This window comes from Corapipo altera, unplaced genomic scaffold (genome assembly GCF_003945725.1).
Source record: "Corapipo altera isolate COAL_440 unplaced genomic scaffold, ASM394572v1 104, whole genome shotgun sequence".
NCBI lineage: Eukaryota > Metazoa > Chordata > Aves > Passeriformes > Pipridae > Corapipo > Corapipo altera.
This window is the reverse complement of record NW_020884920.1, coordinates 5,414,244-5,431,326: the sequence shown is the minus strand read 5'-3', so window position 1 is coordinate 5,431,326 and position 17,083 is coordinate 5,414,244. Positions and strand designations below refer to the sequence as shown.

At 48.3% G+C, this 17,083-nt stretch overlaps 1 protein-coding gene across 1 annotated transcript in view; it reads left to right on the top strand.

Annotated features, from left to right (window-relative positions):
* The window catches only part of CACNA1H (calcium voltage-gated channel subunit alpha1 H), a 133,308-nt gene that overhangs the window by 98,246 nt on the left and 17,979 nt on the right, over positions 1–17,083 (top strand). Inside the window, exons 21-28 of the mRNA XM_027656503.1 lie at positions 459–585; positions 1,168–1,293; positions 2,091–2,180; positions 2,909–3,122; positions 10,723–10,874; positions 12,450–12,559; positions 13,595–13,728; positions 14,611–14,681. Of these exons, the coding sequence (XP_027512304.1) occupies positions 459–585; positions 1,168–1,293; positions 2,091–2,180; positions 2,909–3,122; positions 10,723–10,874; positions 12,450–12,559; positions 13,595–13,728; positions 14,611–14,681 (1,024 nt within the window). The remainder of the gene's footprint in view (positions 1–458; positions 586–1,167; positions 1,294–2,090; positions 2,181–2,908; positions 3,123–10,722; positions 10,875–12,449; positions 12,560–13,594; positions 13,729–14,610; positions 14,682–17,083) is intronic.

The following is a 17,083-nucleotide window of genomic DNA, read 5'->3' as shown; positions in this document are numbered from 1 at the left end:
CAGGGGGCCCAGAACTCTACTCTTCCACCTGTAGAAGGAGTCTCCAGCACCACTGTAAATTTGTTCACACTTGTGTGAGGAAGGAGGTTCCTGCCTGGTTTGGGCCCCTCTGCTTGGATCAGAGCCCTCAGAGGGATCACCTCTCTGGACAGAGGTACAAACAGCCCCATAATGGGAACTCTGGGATATTCTGCCCAAAGAGAGTCTTCCCTCCTTGCTCTGACCAGCAGCAGCCCAACTCTGCTGACAGGGTGTCTCACATGGTTTGAATTCCATCTAATGTGACTGGGGGTGTTCTGCTTGTCCAGATAAGTCGTTAATTGTCTCTGAACGCTGCCTGCAGGTAGAGGAGGGTTGTGTCAGCTTCCCTGCAGCCCAGAGAAGAGGAAAAGCAGCTGGATAATAACAGGTCAAGCATAAAAATTAAAAGCTTCATTGTCTTGTCATTTTTTTTTCAGAGTCATCAGCAGAGCCCCAGGTCTGAAGCTGGTGGTGGAAACCTTGATCTCCTCCTTGAGGCCTATTGGGAATATTGTTCTCATCTGCTGTGCTTTTTTCATTATCTTTGGGATTTTAGGGGTCCAGGTAGAGTATTTCCCTCACCGTGGCCATCTGTAAGTGAGTGCTGCAAAAGGGAAGCTGCTTTTCTCACCTGCTGGGGTTAAGGTGGAATTAATGAGCTTAAATAACCCCAAAACAGATTTCAGTCAGGAAGGAAGAGCCAGGATCTGGGAGAAATGCCCCGGGGTGGGGTTGACATCTGCTCACTGGGAGGTCCTCAGGATAAGAAGAGCAGACAGACCTCCCTGAGGGACAGCACAGCACCAGCTCAGCCTGCCTGAGGGCTGAGGAAGGGACAGACAAATTCCCAAATCCCTCCTGGCATTGTGTGCTGGGATGTACAAGATATCATCCTCCCAACAAGCCTGCAGGATCACCTGCCTTCTGTGTCTGAGGCAACACACAGCAGTGTCCCAGGGCTGAGGTTCCACCAGAGGGGTTCTCCTGCCATGTGTGTGAGCTGGAAGGAAAGGAGAGGAATTCCCCCTTGGCAACCAGCTCTGCTCAGGGAAAGAAAGACAAATCAGAGAACAGACTTTTTTCAAAGTTGCTTTTTTTGGTGTGTTTTTTTTTTTTTCTTCTTTTCTTTGTGCTTCTCAAATGCAGCTCTTTAAAGGGAAGTTCTACTACTGTGACGGTCCTGATGTCAAAAACATCACCACGAAGACCGACTGCACCAACGCTCGCTACAAATGGGTCCGGCGCAAGTACAACTTCGACAACTTGGGGCAGGTAAAATCCTTCATTGCAGGGATTTCTGTACCAGCTTTTAATCAATGAACACTTAAAACGTGCTGCTTGAGGAGGGTGTTGGAACCTCCACCACGGGAAGTTTCCAAGAATGACTTCAATATTCATCTGGGTTAATGGTTGGACACGATGACTTTCAGAGCTCTTTTCCACCCCAGGCGATTCTATGAGTAAAATTTTCTGTGGGTGTTCTCTGGGTAAATAATTCTATGGGTAAAAATGAATCATGTTCACCTCTTGATCTCTTGGAGAGAGTCTTCCTAGAGTTACACAATTCCTTGTTTATAGGAGAGTGTTGTCTCCTATAAACAAAAGCTACTGCTTTGGGATGCAGTCTCTCATGTATGGACCTCAGCTGTTCCTTTTAGTCCCTTGATTTCTAGCTGTTATATTTGAAAATGAAAAAAAAAAAAAGTGCTTTTTACTGGCTGAAAAGCAAGTCAGCCCATAGTAGGAGCTGGGATATAACATTGCTTTTTGAAACTGCATGATGTTGGGCCAGCCTGAAATCCTGATTTTTAATTATGCTTTGGTGACCAGAAAGCCTGATGTGTCTGAGCAAAAGTCAGCCTATATGTGGGGGAAAAGGAGCAGTAACAACCTCATTTGCTCACTTTTAAACCAGGTTTAGGGGAAAACAAAAGCTGTTGCACTTGTCCATCAGCTCCAGGCTGGGTGATGTGTTATGAGCTGTGGGCTGGTTTTGACGAGGATTGTCTGGTTCTGGTTTCTTTTCTGGGGGCTGAAATGCAAGACTAATGTCTTCTGTCTTCTTGCAGGCCCTCATGTCCCTGTTTGTCCTCTCCTCCAAGGACGGGTGGGTGAACATCATGTACGACGGGTTGGACGCCGTGGGCATCGACCAACAGGTACTGCAGAGTGCAGGGGGTTGCTCTCACAGGTCTCATGCCTTGGGTGACTCCAGCGTTTTTGAAGTCCCAGGACAGAGCAGAGTTACAGGACTTTTGAGGTCCTGACTGCTCACTGAGCTGTCAAAGAGTTTTCCGTTGTCCACCGAGTTGCTTTTACAGCTCCCTATGTAGTACAAGCAAGCACTGATGGGGCTTTTAATGAGAATGAGGGTACTCAAGGATGGGAAACAACCAGGAATGTTGTGAAGGAGACCTTCAGTTGGTGTGTTATGTGGCATTTTCTAAGGAAAGTCACAAGTTTCCCGTTAGCACCCCATAGTAGCTACAGTAACACTTTGTACTTAATTTTTCCCGGCTTCTGAAGATCTCAGAACAACTGAGAAACATGAGCCCACATCTCAAATAAGAAAAGAAATGTGGAGCCTATCTTTAGCTGAAAAGATCCTGCTGGTAGGATGATGCACATCCACTGAGGTTTATCTTTAGCTGTATGATATAAATGCCAAAGTGATTAAATCCTGTAAGCCAATTTAGGGTGGGTTTTACACCAAAACTGACATTTCAGTCAGGGAGAAGGTGAAGGAGAGACAACTGTTTTGGGAAAAATCTCCTACCAGTCCACAGTAAACAACTGTCCTGTCTTGTTGCTGCAGAGCACCCAAAGCCCTGCCTTAAACACATCTCGTCTGTGCCACTTCTCCCTTTGTCTTTTAACTCCCCGCCAGCCCATCCAGAACCATAACCCTTGGATGCTTCTCTACTTCATCTCCTTCCTGCTCATCGTCAGCTTCTTCGTGCTCAACATGTTTGTGGGGGTGGTGGTGGAGAACTTCCACAAGTGCCGGCAGCACCAGGAGGCGGAGGAGGCGCGGCGGCGGGAGGAGAAGCGGCTCCGACGCCTGGAGAAAAAGCGCAGGAGTAAGGAGATGTACCTGTCTGGTCGGTAGACTGCCTTACAAACCAAAATCTTTCTGAGCCCTGCCTGCTCCCAAAGCCAGATCTTTTCGTTTTTTCCCTTCGGTTTTGTTTTCCATGGGATTCGAGAGGTTGTTTTTTTGCTTCGTTGCCTCTTTGGCGGTGCCTTAAGCCTCGGGTTGCCGACGCCCTGGAGCCGTCCTGGACGAGCCTGGTGGGAAGTATTACCTGTTTACCTGGCTGGGGGGAAAATCCTCCTCCAGGCAGAGTCCTCTCTCCCTCTCTGCAAGGCTGGGGTGTCCCGAGCACCTCAGTGTGTCCAAGGGATGTGGGGAGTGAGCTCCCTGTGTGCCTGGAGGCCTCTCCGGGGGCTCCCCGTGGCTTAACGTGCCGCTTGCATCCGAGGATGGTGGTGGTCGTGGTGGTTGTTTGATTTCTTAGTTCTTTTCTTAGACAAAATAGTTGTGATGCTTTTTTTAGAGTCCTGGCGCATGGCCCCGCATGCCACGGACCTGCATGGGGGCATGGACACACCCGGGGAGAGGAGAGGAGCCCCAGGATGGGACTGGCCAGGGAATTCTCCTCTAGAAAATGTCCATTATAAGAGATGCTTGTCCCGTCGCAGGCTGGGGTGGCCCTTCAGTCACCCTGGCCTTGCAAGGAGTCTCCATGGAAACACTGCCCTGCAGGGGCCATTAGGGTGCCACAAAAGGCCTGGAGCCAAAATCTGCTTCTCATGAATCCATCAGGGACCATCAAACCAGAAAAACACGTGAGCCTGTGCTCCTTTCCTGACCCAAACCTGGATTAATCCTCACCTCCGCTGCTCCTTGGCAGCTTCCACCTGGGACAAGCTGCCTGGTGGGTGTTTCCAGGAAAACTGGCAGGAAAACAGCCACACCAACTTCCCAAAAGTTTAGCGAGCAGGGATAACCTGCATTAGATGCTGGCAAGCATTTTTGGGGAGTAAGTGATGGAATATGCCCACTGTGATCAGAGATGAGCTTAGGCTGAGATCAGGCTGGAGTGCTTCAGGCCCTGCTTGCCACAGCAGTGCTGTGTCCCTTTGCCTAACTGTGTTATCTGCTGGAAGGACCTAATATTGTGACAAATGGCCAGTTGTCTCCCAGACATCAAGCCATAGGTATCTATTTTCAGCTGGGAAAATAACCTTTAGCCCAGCTCTAAGGACACAGTGTGCACAGGCTTTGCTAGGAGGAACCCCATCCCATTCCCTCCATCCATCCAGGCTGGAGTCAGGCTGCTGTATCCCTGTATCCCCTGCTTTTGTGGTCCTCTTTATCAGAGCCATGGGAGACAAAATGTCTTCACCGTGGTCTCCACAGGCTGACCTGACACCAGGGTGAAGGCCAAGCCCATTTTGGTTTTGTGAGTTAAGTAGCTAAGGGTTAAAATAAAGCCCAGCTCAAACCAGCCAGCTGCAAACAGACACTGAATCTCTGCAGAGATTTAGAAGAGTACAAATGCAGCTTCATTTCCCCTTTTGGCTTTTGAGCTCGAGGGTGGGAATGCTGAAAGCAGCATTCCCAACACACTAAGGGAAATCAGCTTCAGGCTGCCAGAGTTGCTTGGTGCAGAATTTCTACCCCAACATGCTGAGAGAAAACATTCAGATAAACTCGAAGTTTATATGAAATTTAAAAAAAAAAAGCTATTTCCAGAGAACATTAAGCATCCTTAGAGAAAACAGACCATGGCACAGGTAAGGAGGCACAGCTTAGCCACAGCCAGTTGCTGTTCCTGACTAGGAAGTAAATCTTATTAAAAGCCTGGCTGTGACTTGCTGTTTAGACACCAAAAGGAGCCCTGTCAAAGTGATGGACGCTGTGACATTGCCCCTCTTTATCCAGCTGTCTCCAAGGATAGACTGGAGGAGATATTTTGGAGTGCAGACCCAGGCACTGCTCAGAGGAGTTGTAACATTTCACTGAGAGCACACAGAGAGGAGGACAGATTTCTGGAAGGTGATCAAGGCAATATAGCAACTGAGAGGCAAAACATTTGGCCATGTGCTGGGCTTCCAGAAGGTTCCCTTAGATTGTCTGGCTCTACCTGCCTCTGTTCAGCAAGGACAACTTGGCACCCGAATTCGAGCAGTTAACAAGGTGAAATCAAATCTCTGATATGCATTTTGGAAGATTGCTATTGGCATTTGAATGGATTTTTTCTTTTTTGTCATTTCAATGGGAGGAGTTTTCACCTCCTGGGTAAATCAGAAGATTATGGATTTGCTGAAAACCCGTGGCAGACTCAGAAAGATGTGAGCTGTGCTTGGTGCCGTGCGTGGCAGAGTCTCTTTGGGATGTGTGTGTGTGTGTGTGTGTGTGTAGGGGTGGGGTGGCACCTTCCACTGCTTCCATGTGTCCCAGCTCTCCGTGTGTCACCCTGTGGAGCTGCAGGTGAGGCCACGGGGCAGGATGGGCACAGCAAAGCAGTGGAGAAGCCAGGAGCCCACGTGGGAAGCCTGAGAGAGAGCCCTGCTTTTAATTCAGTCCCCATTTCTACCATTCGAGAGACCACAAGAGAAGGAACAATTAGGGCTGTTAACAGGAGTAAAATCCAGCATAGCTCACAAATTAACTATCTGAGCAACACTTGTCCATCTGGGCTCGCTGTCTGCCTGGCACCCTGTCTCTGTGTCCTGTCTGCTGTCTGTGGTGTCCCCTGTGCTTCTGTGCATTGAGGGTTCTGTGGCATCTGTCCAAACCTGCACACCTGGAAATGCACCACAGAGCCATGGCAGGCTTGAGCTCAGGCCTAAACCTCGGCTTAGCAGCGCCTGGATGGTCCCTGGGTACAGCTGCCAGGCTCTGCAGAGGGATTGCTCCGTGGAGGACACAGCCCTGCAGCAGGACACACCCCGTGCAGGTGGGATGGGGAGTCACCATGGCTGGTTTGGGGGTGCTTTTCAGCAGGAAGGTCCCTCTCAGCCCACACCTCTGCTGTCAGGCACCACCTCAGAGCATTCCAAAACGTTTCTTTCCCATCTGAGGGCCACTTTCCTGGAGGGATTGGGGACAGGGTGACAGCAGGTTAACTCTGCTCACAGGAAAACAGAGGGCAGGGAGTTGAGTTCCCTGTAGAAATGCATTTGATGTGGTTTTAAAGGCAGAACTGCACAGTGAACTTTTTTATGTGAAGAGAAAAATTCAAGATAAACCAGAATATTTTCCTGACGCCATCACTGCTCCATCCACTGTATCTATGGGTGGATAAGGGTAGTGGAATTTAACAGTCCTGCTGCTCCCAACCTTTTAATGAGGTTCTCAGAAGACACAGACCCAAACCAGCCTCCCCAGATTGAAGTTTTTGATTAAAAACATGTGGATCAGCTTGATCTCCTCTGCCTTCAGGATATGGGGCCAAATCCAAGTGTCCTGTGTCTGCTGGGAAGGCAGCAGATGTGTCAGGTCAGCTCTGGGCTTCAAAAGCTGGAAGGAGGTCTGGGTGACACTGGGTGATGAAAGCAGGGCAGATAATGCTGGAAAAGCTGGAAATCACAGAATCACAGCCCAGGGAAGGCTCCAGCTGGGGACCAGAGAGTGCCTGGCAGTGGTGTCACCATGTCACTGGTCCCTGGGAAGACCCCAAAAACTTAGAGCTCTGAAAAAGAAAAGCTTTTTCCCCAATTTCTTGTGGCCTCAGATGTGTTCCTCCGAGGCATTTCCCAGCAGAGCTGTGTCTGGGAATCGTGGAAGGGAAAGGCCAGTTTTAAGACCCAGCAGAGATGCCTCTCAAAGCACTGACTGTAAACTCTTCTCTGGAGGGGAACAATCTCAGGCAGCACTCAGAGGTATTTAAGTTAATGCATCCTCTCAGTGCCACAACCCTCTGTGTGTATCCAGCAGAAACATTCGAGCTGTAACTAAAATTTTGGGCACTGTATATCTGAGTGTTTAGTGTTTCCAGCTAGGGAATTATCAAACCATCTCCTTTATTTTTCCAGGCAGCTGCAGGTAAGGAGCTGCTCTGTGCCAAGCCTGGATAAACCCATTAGGGCTTTCTAATGTTTCATGCAGAGGATTGTAATGGAGGAGCTGTAGCTGGCAATTATAATGCCAACCAAAATGCTTTTAAGCTGGGAGACGGCGCTTCATTAATTTTCATGTCAGCACAATCACAAGCAAAGAAGTTTAAATACTCTGCAGGGAGGTGAGGTTCAAGCATTAGCCAACATCTAGAATTAGGGGCAAGAAAGGGCTGTGGTTTGCTTTTTTTTTTTCATGGGTTTAATGGTTTCTCCTTTCCCTCCTGCATTTTCACCAGTTCAGACCATCAGCTGAAGGGAAAGTTGTCTGTGTTTGGTGGAGAGGGACTATTTACAGAGCACGGGGTGACAGGACAAGGGGTGATGGCTCCAAACTGAGAGGTTTAGATGGGACATTGGGAAGGAATCCTTCCCTGAGAGGGTGGGGAGGCCCTGGCACAGGTTGCCCAGAGAAGCTGTGGCTGCCCCATCCCTGGCAGTGTCCAAGGCCAGGTTGGATGGGACTTGGAGCAACCTGGGCTAGTGGGAGGTGTCCCTGCCCATGACAGGGAGTGGGACTGGATGAGCTTTAAGTTCCCTTCCAAGCCAAACCATTCCAGGATTCTGTGGTGACAGGAGTCTGCTAGTTGGCTGGTGGGAGTCTCATCCCAAAAACCATTTCCCTGGAGAAGCCAAGGCACAGGTTGTGTTTTGCCTCCTGCAATTAATGATGGATTAGATGTCCCCCGTTTGCTGTGCCCACATCCCCATGGTCCATGGTACTCCTCACCCTGTTCTCCTGCAGAGCCCGGGTCTCTGCCTGAACAGGCTGTTGGAGCAGTGAGCACTTCACACCCAAACTGGGGAGTTTAAGATTGTATGTTCTCACTTAGAGTTAAAAATGGGTGTGAACTGAGAGAAGGCCAGAGCCACTTGCTTTGCTGTTGGCTGAGCTAAAACTATTCCTAAAGGGATCAGGAATGACCAGAGCTGAGGCCTTGGAGCTCTGCAATGCAGCCTCCCTCCTGCCTGGAGGGGTCAGAGCTGCAGTGAAGCTGCTGTGGTCGCTCTGTCCCTGCTTCCACCCCGCTGCAACCCCTCTGCCATCCCGGAATCCACTGATCCAACACCGGCACTGCCGGGAGCCGCTGCCGTGTCCCTCCGGCACATCCCGGCTCTTCCCCCAGCCTGGCATGAGCAGCATCTCCTCTAATGGACATTGCATGGGGTCCTGCCCTGAGCATGGCACTGTGCATGTGTTTTTATTGTCACCTTGATCCCACACTGCCCCTGTGCGTGTCTCCCCTGGAGAAGTTTCTTTTCCGTGTGTTAACTTTGGCTTCAGGTCGTGTGCGTCCTAAAGACATTTCCCAGAGCTCCTCATCCCATGTCCAGTTAAAGTTGACCAGGCATAGCCTGTGCTGAGAGAGAGACCTCTGAGACACCTCTGGGCTATAAAACAGACCCACCTTTATGGCTGGGTGGTTCCTCCTTAGTTGTTTTATCTCCAGCCCACATAAAGAATGAGTTGTGTTGCTGACAGGCAGCTTAGAAGGTTTTCTGTTCAGCAGCTTTACGGTGGAAAATGTCTTCTTGTGATTATCCTTATATAAGTAGTTTATAAATTATAATAAACACCTGATATTTTGCTGCACAGTGAATCAGTGGCTGCATTTGGGCAGGTTAGAAGGGAGTTACAGTCACCTGCAACCTGTTTCCCTCATGTGCTGCCAACTCATCCCTGCTAATGTTCTTCTGAGATCCATTAATCAACCATTAGTCATCAATAAGTAGTCCCCTAATATTACCTTTAACTATTAGGGGTATTCTCAGACCTCCCAATGAGCTGATTATTTGCATTCCCAAGAAGACATTTCCTAAAAAAAAAAAAAAAAAAAAAAAAGTATTTTGTAATCCTGACTACACATGAAAGCACATCGTACAGGCTAAAATAATATCAGCCTGCAATGTTTTTATTATTATTTTTTAGACACGCTGAGCTCAGTAGCAAAGACAGCCCTACCAGCCCAAGATGACTTGTAGGATTAAGGCACATGAAAGCAACAGAGAAATGTATTCAAAACCAACTCTGTTTGCTTTCATCTTGTTTTTCCACACCCCTTAAAAATAAAAAGAAGTCTTGGTGACCCTGGTCAGAAGGAAATGTTTTCAAATGCCTCCACTGTACATTTAACTACCGGAAAAAAAAGCTGTAGTTGAAAGAGAGCAACAGATTCTGTTTCCCTTTATCCAATTAATTTTAGGGGTTTGGACTCTAATCTGGCATCAGCTGCGCCACCAAACCCCCCCACACACACATTTTAAGAGTCATCTGAAAGATATTAGCAGGATGAGAGGAGTGGAAGATGTATTTTAGGGAACACTGAGTACTCCTGAACTCATCTCCCTCCTTATTTTTAAGGTAAAGCAATTTCTTTTTTTGAGCTGCTCATGCATTTAAAGCTTAATTTGCTGACATATTTGCAAAACCCCCTCTCTGTTAACAGCAATCCTGCTCCTGCTTGGTATGACTTAACGTGTCTTTTTCCACTTGCAAAATCTGCAGTTATGCTGCCCTGGCCTTATGTAAACTCTGAATATTTACATTTCTTAAATTTGAAAAGAATTTGACTCCATCTGAGTGCCCACAGCCATCTCTGTGGTCACAGTCTCATTTAAGAGAGACACACACAGTAAATCCCAGGGTAAGTAAACCCAGTCCCAGGGTCCAGACACTCTCCTTGGAACAGCCCCAGGAACTTGGATCATGTGCAGAAATTTCCCTATTTCTAAGAGAAAAAAAGGAGGAGTCATGACCAGAGGCAGAGATAGAAAATTCATGTGGTCACAGCCTGAATGAATATTTACCCTGAATCTATAAAGGTTTTTAGATGCAGCCAGGCCCTGGTTTTATATATATGTGTGTATATATATATATTGGTTCGTGATGTATTTTATGACTATGAACTTACATTTATATTTCCAGAGGAGCTTGTGCTGATTGCCCTTGCAGAGCCCAGTGCTGAGCACCCTCTCCATGGCTGCTGGTGTCTCCTGTGTGCTACTAACCCTCAGCATGTGCCCTGCACAGGCCTCGCTCTGTTCCCTTCAACCCCCCCCCCCAAAAAAACCTCCTGTCCCAGCAGCTGAGCTCAGCTCCCGTTTTTCTCCCCCGTGGGACCTGCCCGACATCAGTGGGACTGGGGGAGATGCCAAGCCCAGCCCGACGAGCCCAGCCCTAAGCCTGGCTCTGACCCGGAGCTGAGGCTTAGCCAGGTCGGAAGCTTTGGGACCTTTTCTCTTGGCTTTGGGTCTCATTTCCATCCTGCTCCTCACCCTGCCTGCTTTGTGCCCTGTTCCTGGAGGAGGTTTTCCTCGAGCCTGAGGCAGAGCAGCGAGGACAGGGAGTGCCTGGGAGGGAGAAGGTTGGCAAAGCCGTGGAGGTGCCTCGAGCTGGCGAGAGAGGTTTGGCTCGTCCCGATAACCCGCCGAGGCCCTCGAGGGCGGAATCGCTCGGATTTCTTGACTCAGTTCTTCACAGGCTTTTCCCTGGATGCAGGTATGCATGAGGTGACCCTCAGGCACCAGCCCTGCAGCAGGGCCTGGCTCATCCCGTGCCTCTCCCTCTCCCTGCAGAAGCCCAGCGCAGGCCTTACTACGCCGACTATTCCCCGGCACGGAAATACATCCACAGCCTCTGCACCAGCCACTACCTCGACCTGTTCATCACCTTCATCATCGGGGTCAACGTCATCACCATGTCCATGGAGCACTACAACCAGCCAAAGGTGAGAACTCCCCAGCAACCTGGCTCCTGGGAAACCCAGCAGGGTGGGGAGCAGAGGATGCTCTTCCCTTGGGATACCATTGACCATTCCCTGTTCTCCGAAAGTCTCAGCATCACAATCCATCCAACTCCAGGCCAGCTCTAGCATTTGGGAGTCACTTGCTTTGGCCAAAACCTTCATTTCCCTGCTTTTGATTAAAAAAAAAACCCCAACAACAGAGGATAAGGCTAGTGGAGAGGGAACTGAACTTTTACTAGGAAAAGACCAATCCAAATATTTCCTCCCCTGATCCCGGACATGACTGACCCTCAGACTGTAAAACAGTCCAAAGTTTTAGGACATTCCTCTAAGAAATATAAACTTGAAGTTATTGAGTGCAGAGCAACGTTTCTTTTCCTCAATGAATTTAGAATAAACCAACTCGTAAGTACAACCCTTCTTTATGGATCCTGAAGTCATCATTTCCCAAGCAAACCTTTGGCATAGGCCATACAGCCTGTCCATATATTAATCTCCCATCATATTATGGGGCTCAGTGTTTACTTTTCCAGTATTCCATGGTCTGCCAGGTAACCTGCAAATTCCCCCTGGATGCTGAGCCAGAGGGGAAGGTGTGTATTTTACCCCAGCTGCCTGTGTGCTGCTCTGCCCCATAATTCCTTTGCAGAACAGCCTCTGTTTCACATGTAAATGTTATTTATCCAGATTAGGTCTTATTTACACTTGGTTTATGTTCACATAACGCAGTGTTGTAAATCCAAATGCAAACCATCATAGATATTGCATTTGTTCCCAATTCTGTCTGTTTGGATGTTCATAATTATCATTTTCTTATTGAAATTACAAAGGCCTACATTATATTGAGCTAAATTCCCCTCCCTCGCCGCTCTCCCCCAGTCCCTCCCCACCCAAAGAGCTGTTTTACTCTCCAACTGTCTATTTTAAGGTCCCAGCAAGATTCTTTTGCTATTGTTGGCCTGTATCTCCAATGAAATCCGTTATAAACACTCATCATCCTGGAGTATAAACACTGTGGATTCCTGACTTCCGAAGCAGCTCCACAGAGAGCGTGAACGTTGCACCAAATATGGACACGCTTTGCCCAGCTCTAGAGATGTAACATTTTTCAAGAAGGCAAGATTTAATCCAGCTCCAAGGTTATTTATTTTTCTGAGCTTTTGAAGCAAAGCCTTTGTCCCAGGGGTTGCCATGCTGGAATCAAGAGATGATCCATCAAGTCCTTTATTCTGCCCAAGGCTGGGCAGTTCAGAAATAAACTTCAGTAGGTGGAGAAGGAGTGAAATTTTTGTGTCTGCCCCAAACTGAACAAATTGTACACTGAAGTTGAACTTGACAGTTTTAGGCCAACTCATCTTAGTGCTTTTGAGGTTTTTGTTTGAATCAGTGTTTAATCCTTTATTTGAGTTTTGCTGTGTGATTTAGCGAGCTCTGCAAGCTATTATGACTTTATTTCTTTTATCCCTGTTCCTATGTCACCCTTGTCCCTGCCAGTTCCTCTGGGGGGGGTTTAGGAAAGGATAACTGGGCTGGTCTAACTGGGGTCTCTCTTTTCAGTCCCTGGATGAAGCCCTGAAGTACTGCAACTATGTGTTCACCATCGTTTTTGTGTTCGAGGCCCTTCTGAAGTTGGTGGCATTTGGTTTCCGAAGGTTCTTTAAGGACAGGTGAGAGTATTTTAAACTCCTGTGCATTTGGGATTCAGAGCTGAACTGACCCACTTTCAGAGCCAGATGCTGGGTAAATGTACACTGAGTGCCTGCTGAGTGCAGGGAAGAGCCAAGGGCTGTCTCACTGTGGGTGCAAACTTCACCCAGTGTAGGGACTAAAGATTCTAAGAACTGCAGGAGGAATTCTGGAAATCTCACACAATTCAGGATGCATCCTTTCCCCTGGGTGCCTCCCTTTCCACCAGGTCAGCTTAGAGGTCAGAAACAACCTGTTGGCATCAATCCAGCCCTCCAAAGAGTAGTTTTAGCAATCTAAGGACACAGAGTCCCCCAAAACAAGTCCTTTGGTGACTACTGGCTTTGTAAAGCCTTTTGGCACAGACAGAGCTCATTGTGTTCAGCCCCTCTGCCCTCAGAGCCCAGCTCTGAGCCTACAGGTTTCATTGTGCATTCCACTGAGCCAGAAGTGAATGTGTGTGAGAGCATGTCATGGTCTGGGGACCTGCTGGGGGGAAGGGTAAGACTGGACACTTTTCCACACTTGTCTGCTTCATTTATCTTGACTTGAGTGGCTGGGAGCTGCTCTGAGCAATGTTAGTGATGAAATTGTGCAGGACACGCAGTTTCTTCACCTCTTGCTGCCCTCCCAGTGCTGGTGTGAAAGGCCCTTTACAAGTGTTAGGCCATAAATCAAGGAAGATACTCAAGTGGGATAATTCAAGGGACAGGTGACAACGTGGGAGCAGCTGTATTGCATCACATTATGGGTCCCTCTAGCCTGGGGGCAGGCAGGGACACTTCCCAGTCAGCTTCCATCACTTCCCAGTCAGCTTCCATCACTTCCCAGAGCTTGTGGCTCACAGGGTGTCTGTGGCAGCTGCAGGGAGCTGCTTTTGTACCACACAGAGGATCCTGGGCCCAGATGGGAGAAGAGGAGAAGCATTTGGGAGCTGCTTGAGCCTGGTTTTGACATACAATTCCCTACTGTGCTCAGGTGTGATTTTAATTTTTTTGCCCTTCCTGTCTCTGCAGGTGGAATCAGCTGGATTTGGCCATAGTTCTGCTGTCCATTGTGGGAATCACCCTGGAGGAGATCGAGATGAATGCTGCTCTGCCCATCAACCCCACCATCATCCGCATCATGCGGGTGCTCAGGATAGCCAGAGGTGTGTCCTGCTCCAGGCCCTCAGCCATCCCTCCAGATACCTCAGGGAATGGTTTGGCCATTTGTTTTCCAGTCCTGCTGGTTCCATGTCAACCAGAGAACAGTTTTTCCAGTGGCATCTTAGATAAGGCTCTGAAACGTGGGATCACTGACCCAGACAAGAGAGGGACGTGGTGGCACTGAGAGCTGGAGATGATGCCCTGCACTGGGGAAGTCTCTCCCCATCACTGTCCCATTTTCCTGCCTGGGCACACTGGAGTTCTTGTGGCTTTGGGTCTATTTTCATGGAATCCCAGAATGGTTTGGGTTGGAAGGGACCCTAAAGATCATCCAATCCCACCCCCTGCCATAGGCAGGGACACCTTCCACTAGTCCAGGTTGCTCCAAGCTTCATCCAGTCTGACCTGGAACACTTCCAGGGATGGGACAGCCACAGCTTCTCTGAATAACCTGTGCCAGGGCCTCCCCACCCTCACAGGGAAGGATTTCTTCCCAGTATCCCATCTAACCCTGCCCTCTGGCAGTGGGAAGTCATTCCCCTTTGTCCTGTCACTCCATGCCCTTGTCCAAAGTCCCTCTCCAGCTCTCTTAGAGTCCCTTTAGGCACTGGAAGGGACTCTAAGGTCTCCCTAGAGCCTTCTCTTCTCCAGGTGAACACCCCCAACTCTGTTTTTGTTGATATTAACATTAATTGGTGTGGGAAGTGCTCAGGATGTTCAGCTGCTCTGTGGGCCCTGCCAGGATGCAGCAAACTTCCCACGTGTATGAACAGATGTAAGAGAGATGGAAACCCCCCCTAAAGGATCTGAACCTGGATTTCCTGGATGGATTTTGCTTGCAATATTCCCCAGCCCTGCTGACCAGGATTTGCTTCTCATTTCAGTGCTGAAGCTGCTGAAAATGGCCACAGGGATGAGAGCTCTGCTGGACACGGTGGTACAAGCCCTTCCCCAGGTAAGCCCCCAGACTTCATCCATACCCGGTGTGTTCCCCTTGTGGGCCTGTGGACAGCTCTGTGCCACCATTTGGTGGCCACTAGAAGCCACCTGGGGAGATGATCAGCTTTGTCTGAGCCTTGGTAGCAGAGTTTTTCATGGCACGTCCTGCTCATGTGGTGTGTGTTAGGTGGGAGAACCAGAGTGATGGAAAAAGAGTTGACAGAGTCAGAGCTCTTGTAAGTCAGAGCTCTTTGGAAGTCAAAGCTCTTATAAACCACAGATTTCACTGGCAAGTTCAGGAAACACAGACAGAGAAAGATGTTGGTGAAAGCAGTGGGAGCTTCTAACTCAGCAGTTTTGTGAGGCAGGAACAACCTGTTTATGGACACTGTTGCCAGAGGAGCTGCAGCCTCTAAAAAGCAAATGTGAGAGATGTTTCTGGGTGTTAAAAGCTTGGAGTGGGGTCTCAAATCACCACATTCTCCTGAGCTGCAAGAGGAAAAACGATGCTGCCAGTCTGAACATTTGATAGGATCCTTCAGCTGTTCAGTTCCTGGAGAGCACATTTTTATGGACCTGTTTATGTGAGAAAAGAATGAAAGAAGCTTTTTGCTGACTTGCAGTCCTCCATCAGAAGAATTCCGAGAAGTTTAGGGTTCCTTTGTTTTTTTAAATCTTGTCCTCTTTAGGCTGTGTTCTGGTGGTGTGTGAGTTTGATGGTCTGAGCTCTTTAGGATCAGCTGCACATTCCAATTTCCTGTATCACCAGGCTGCTGTATCCCAGCAGACAGTGCTAGAAACATTTACATAAAGCCAGGTTTTACCCAGAACTGGGTCCCAAATGAGGTGCCAGAACCCTGTCACCTTCTTCTCTGACCTGGCAGTTCAGCAGCAGCACTTTGAGGATGCACAGACATGATCAGACAAGTCCTTAGTTTTCAACTCTTCCAGAACATCCCACAGCTGAGCTGCTGGAAGGAGCTTTAGGAGTGGGACCAATCCATTCTCTGAGTCCTGGGATGGACTGGGAGAGGTGGTGGGCAGCCACATGTGGATCAGCTGGAGCTGTCTGCAGAGGAATTCCCAGGATGTGGCTTGGCCAAGAGCAGACACTGTGTTGGCATCTCTTCCAGAGGATGAGTGGCCACGGGAGAATCAGTAGAACCACTCCATGTAATCACCCAAATAAACCTCTGTGACTTAGTTACTGAGTACAAAGCAGCCCCTGATCTATTCAAAGTGAACTGGAAAACAAGGGGAATTTCTTTTTTCTTGGAAAGACCCATTTGCTTTACTTTTCATCACTGCCATGAAGATGTTTCTAATCTGAGACATTTGCCCTTTAGTATTCAGATTTCCTTTGCAGTGAAGGATTTTGGCTGAGACTAAAGCAGGGATTTCCCAACCTGGCCCCTGGCTTGGCATTTCAAGAGATTATTTGATTTCTTTCTTTCAAAAACCATTGTGATTGCAGCTCATATTTTCTCTCCCTCCTTGGTTTCTCTGCCCCTCAAACAATGGGGTGGCTGCAGGCCAGGCTTTTGGTTTCTTTGGGGTGTTCTTGCAGTTTACATTCCAACCAAGGTCTCTGTTAAAGGGAAAACCCCAGGGATATTCCAGGCAGATCTCATGCAGATAAAAATGCCAGTTTGGCCTCCAGTGAAGTTGAGAAAATGAGAAGGGAAGTTTGGGGTGACCTCTCCAACACAATCACTCTTCACAAAGCTGCAGCTTTCATTTCCAAGGCAGGGGAAGAGTTCCTACCCTAATTAATTTAGCAGCCTGAAACCACAGCTGGAAAATCCTCGTTGAATGCAGCTTCTAAGTGACAAAAAAAGCTAATTTCATGTTTATTCATTAAGGTTTGGGGGGAAATTCTTTGTATGGTGTCCATTTATGGGCTGACGATGACAAGGTATTGTCAGTGCAGAACACTTATTTTCTTTTGGGTGATTTTCATCAGCTTTGTTTTTTATTCAGCAGTAGATACAGTTTGAGTAGCCCTTGAAGAACCAACTGCCCCCAGATTTGGGGGAATGCAGCATTTTGATCCCAGATTGAGGCTGTCACAGGCTCAGTCTCTTCTGGAACTTCAGACTAAGCCTTGAGCTGCTCTTTTCAAAGTTTTCCTCCCCTGCTGCACTTTTTCCTTGTCTGGTAACCTCACATCCATCAGATCAGAGACCTTCTCCTCCACCTCATCTCTGAAAAAAAATGAGATGAAGTAGAGGAAAAAAAAATGAGGAGAGGCCAGAGAGAAAGAAAGAATGGCCAGGGAGGGATCTGAAAATGGCATCTCCTCTGCCCACCTTCTCCATGTCCTCTTAGTCCCAGCAAAAAAAAAAAAAAAAGCCACCTGGTTCTTTTTTTTAAGGATGCAAAGTGTTAGGGAATCAGCCATGCCCTGTTAATGAAATA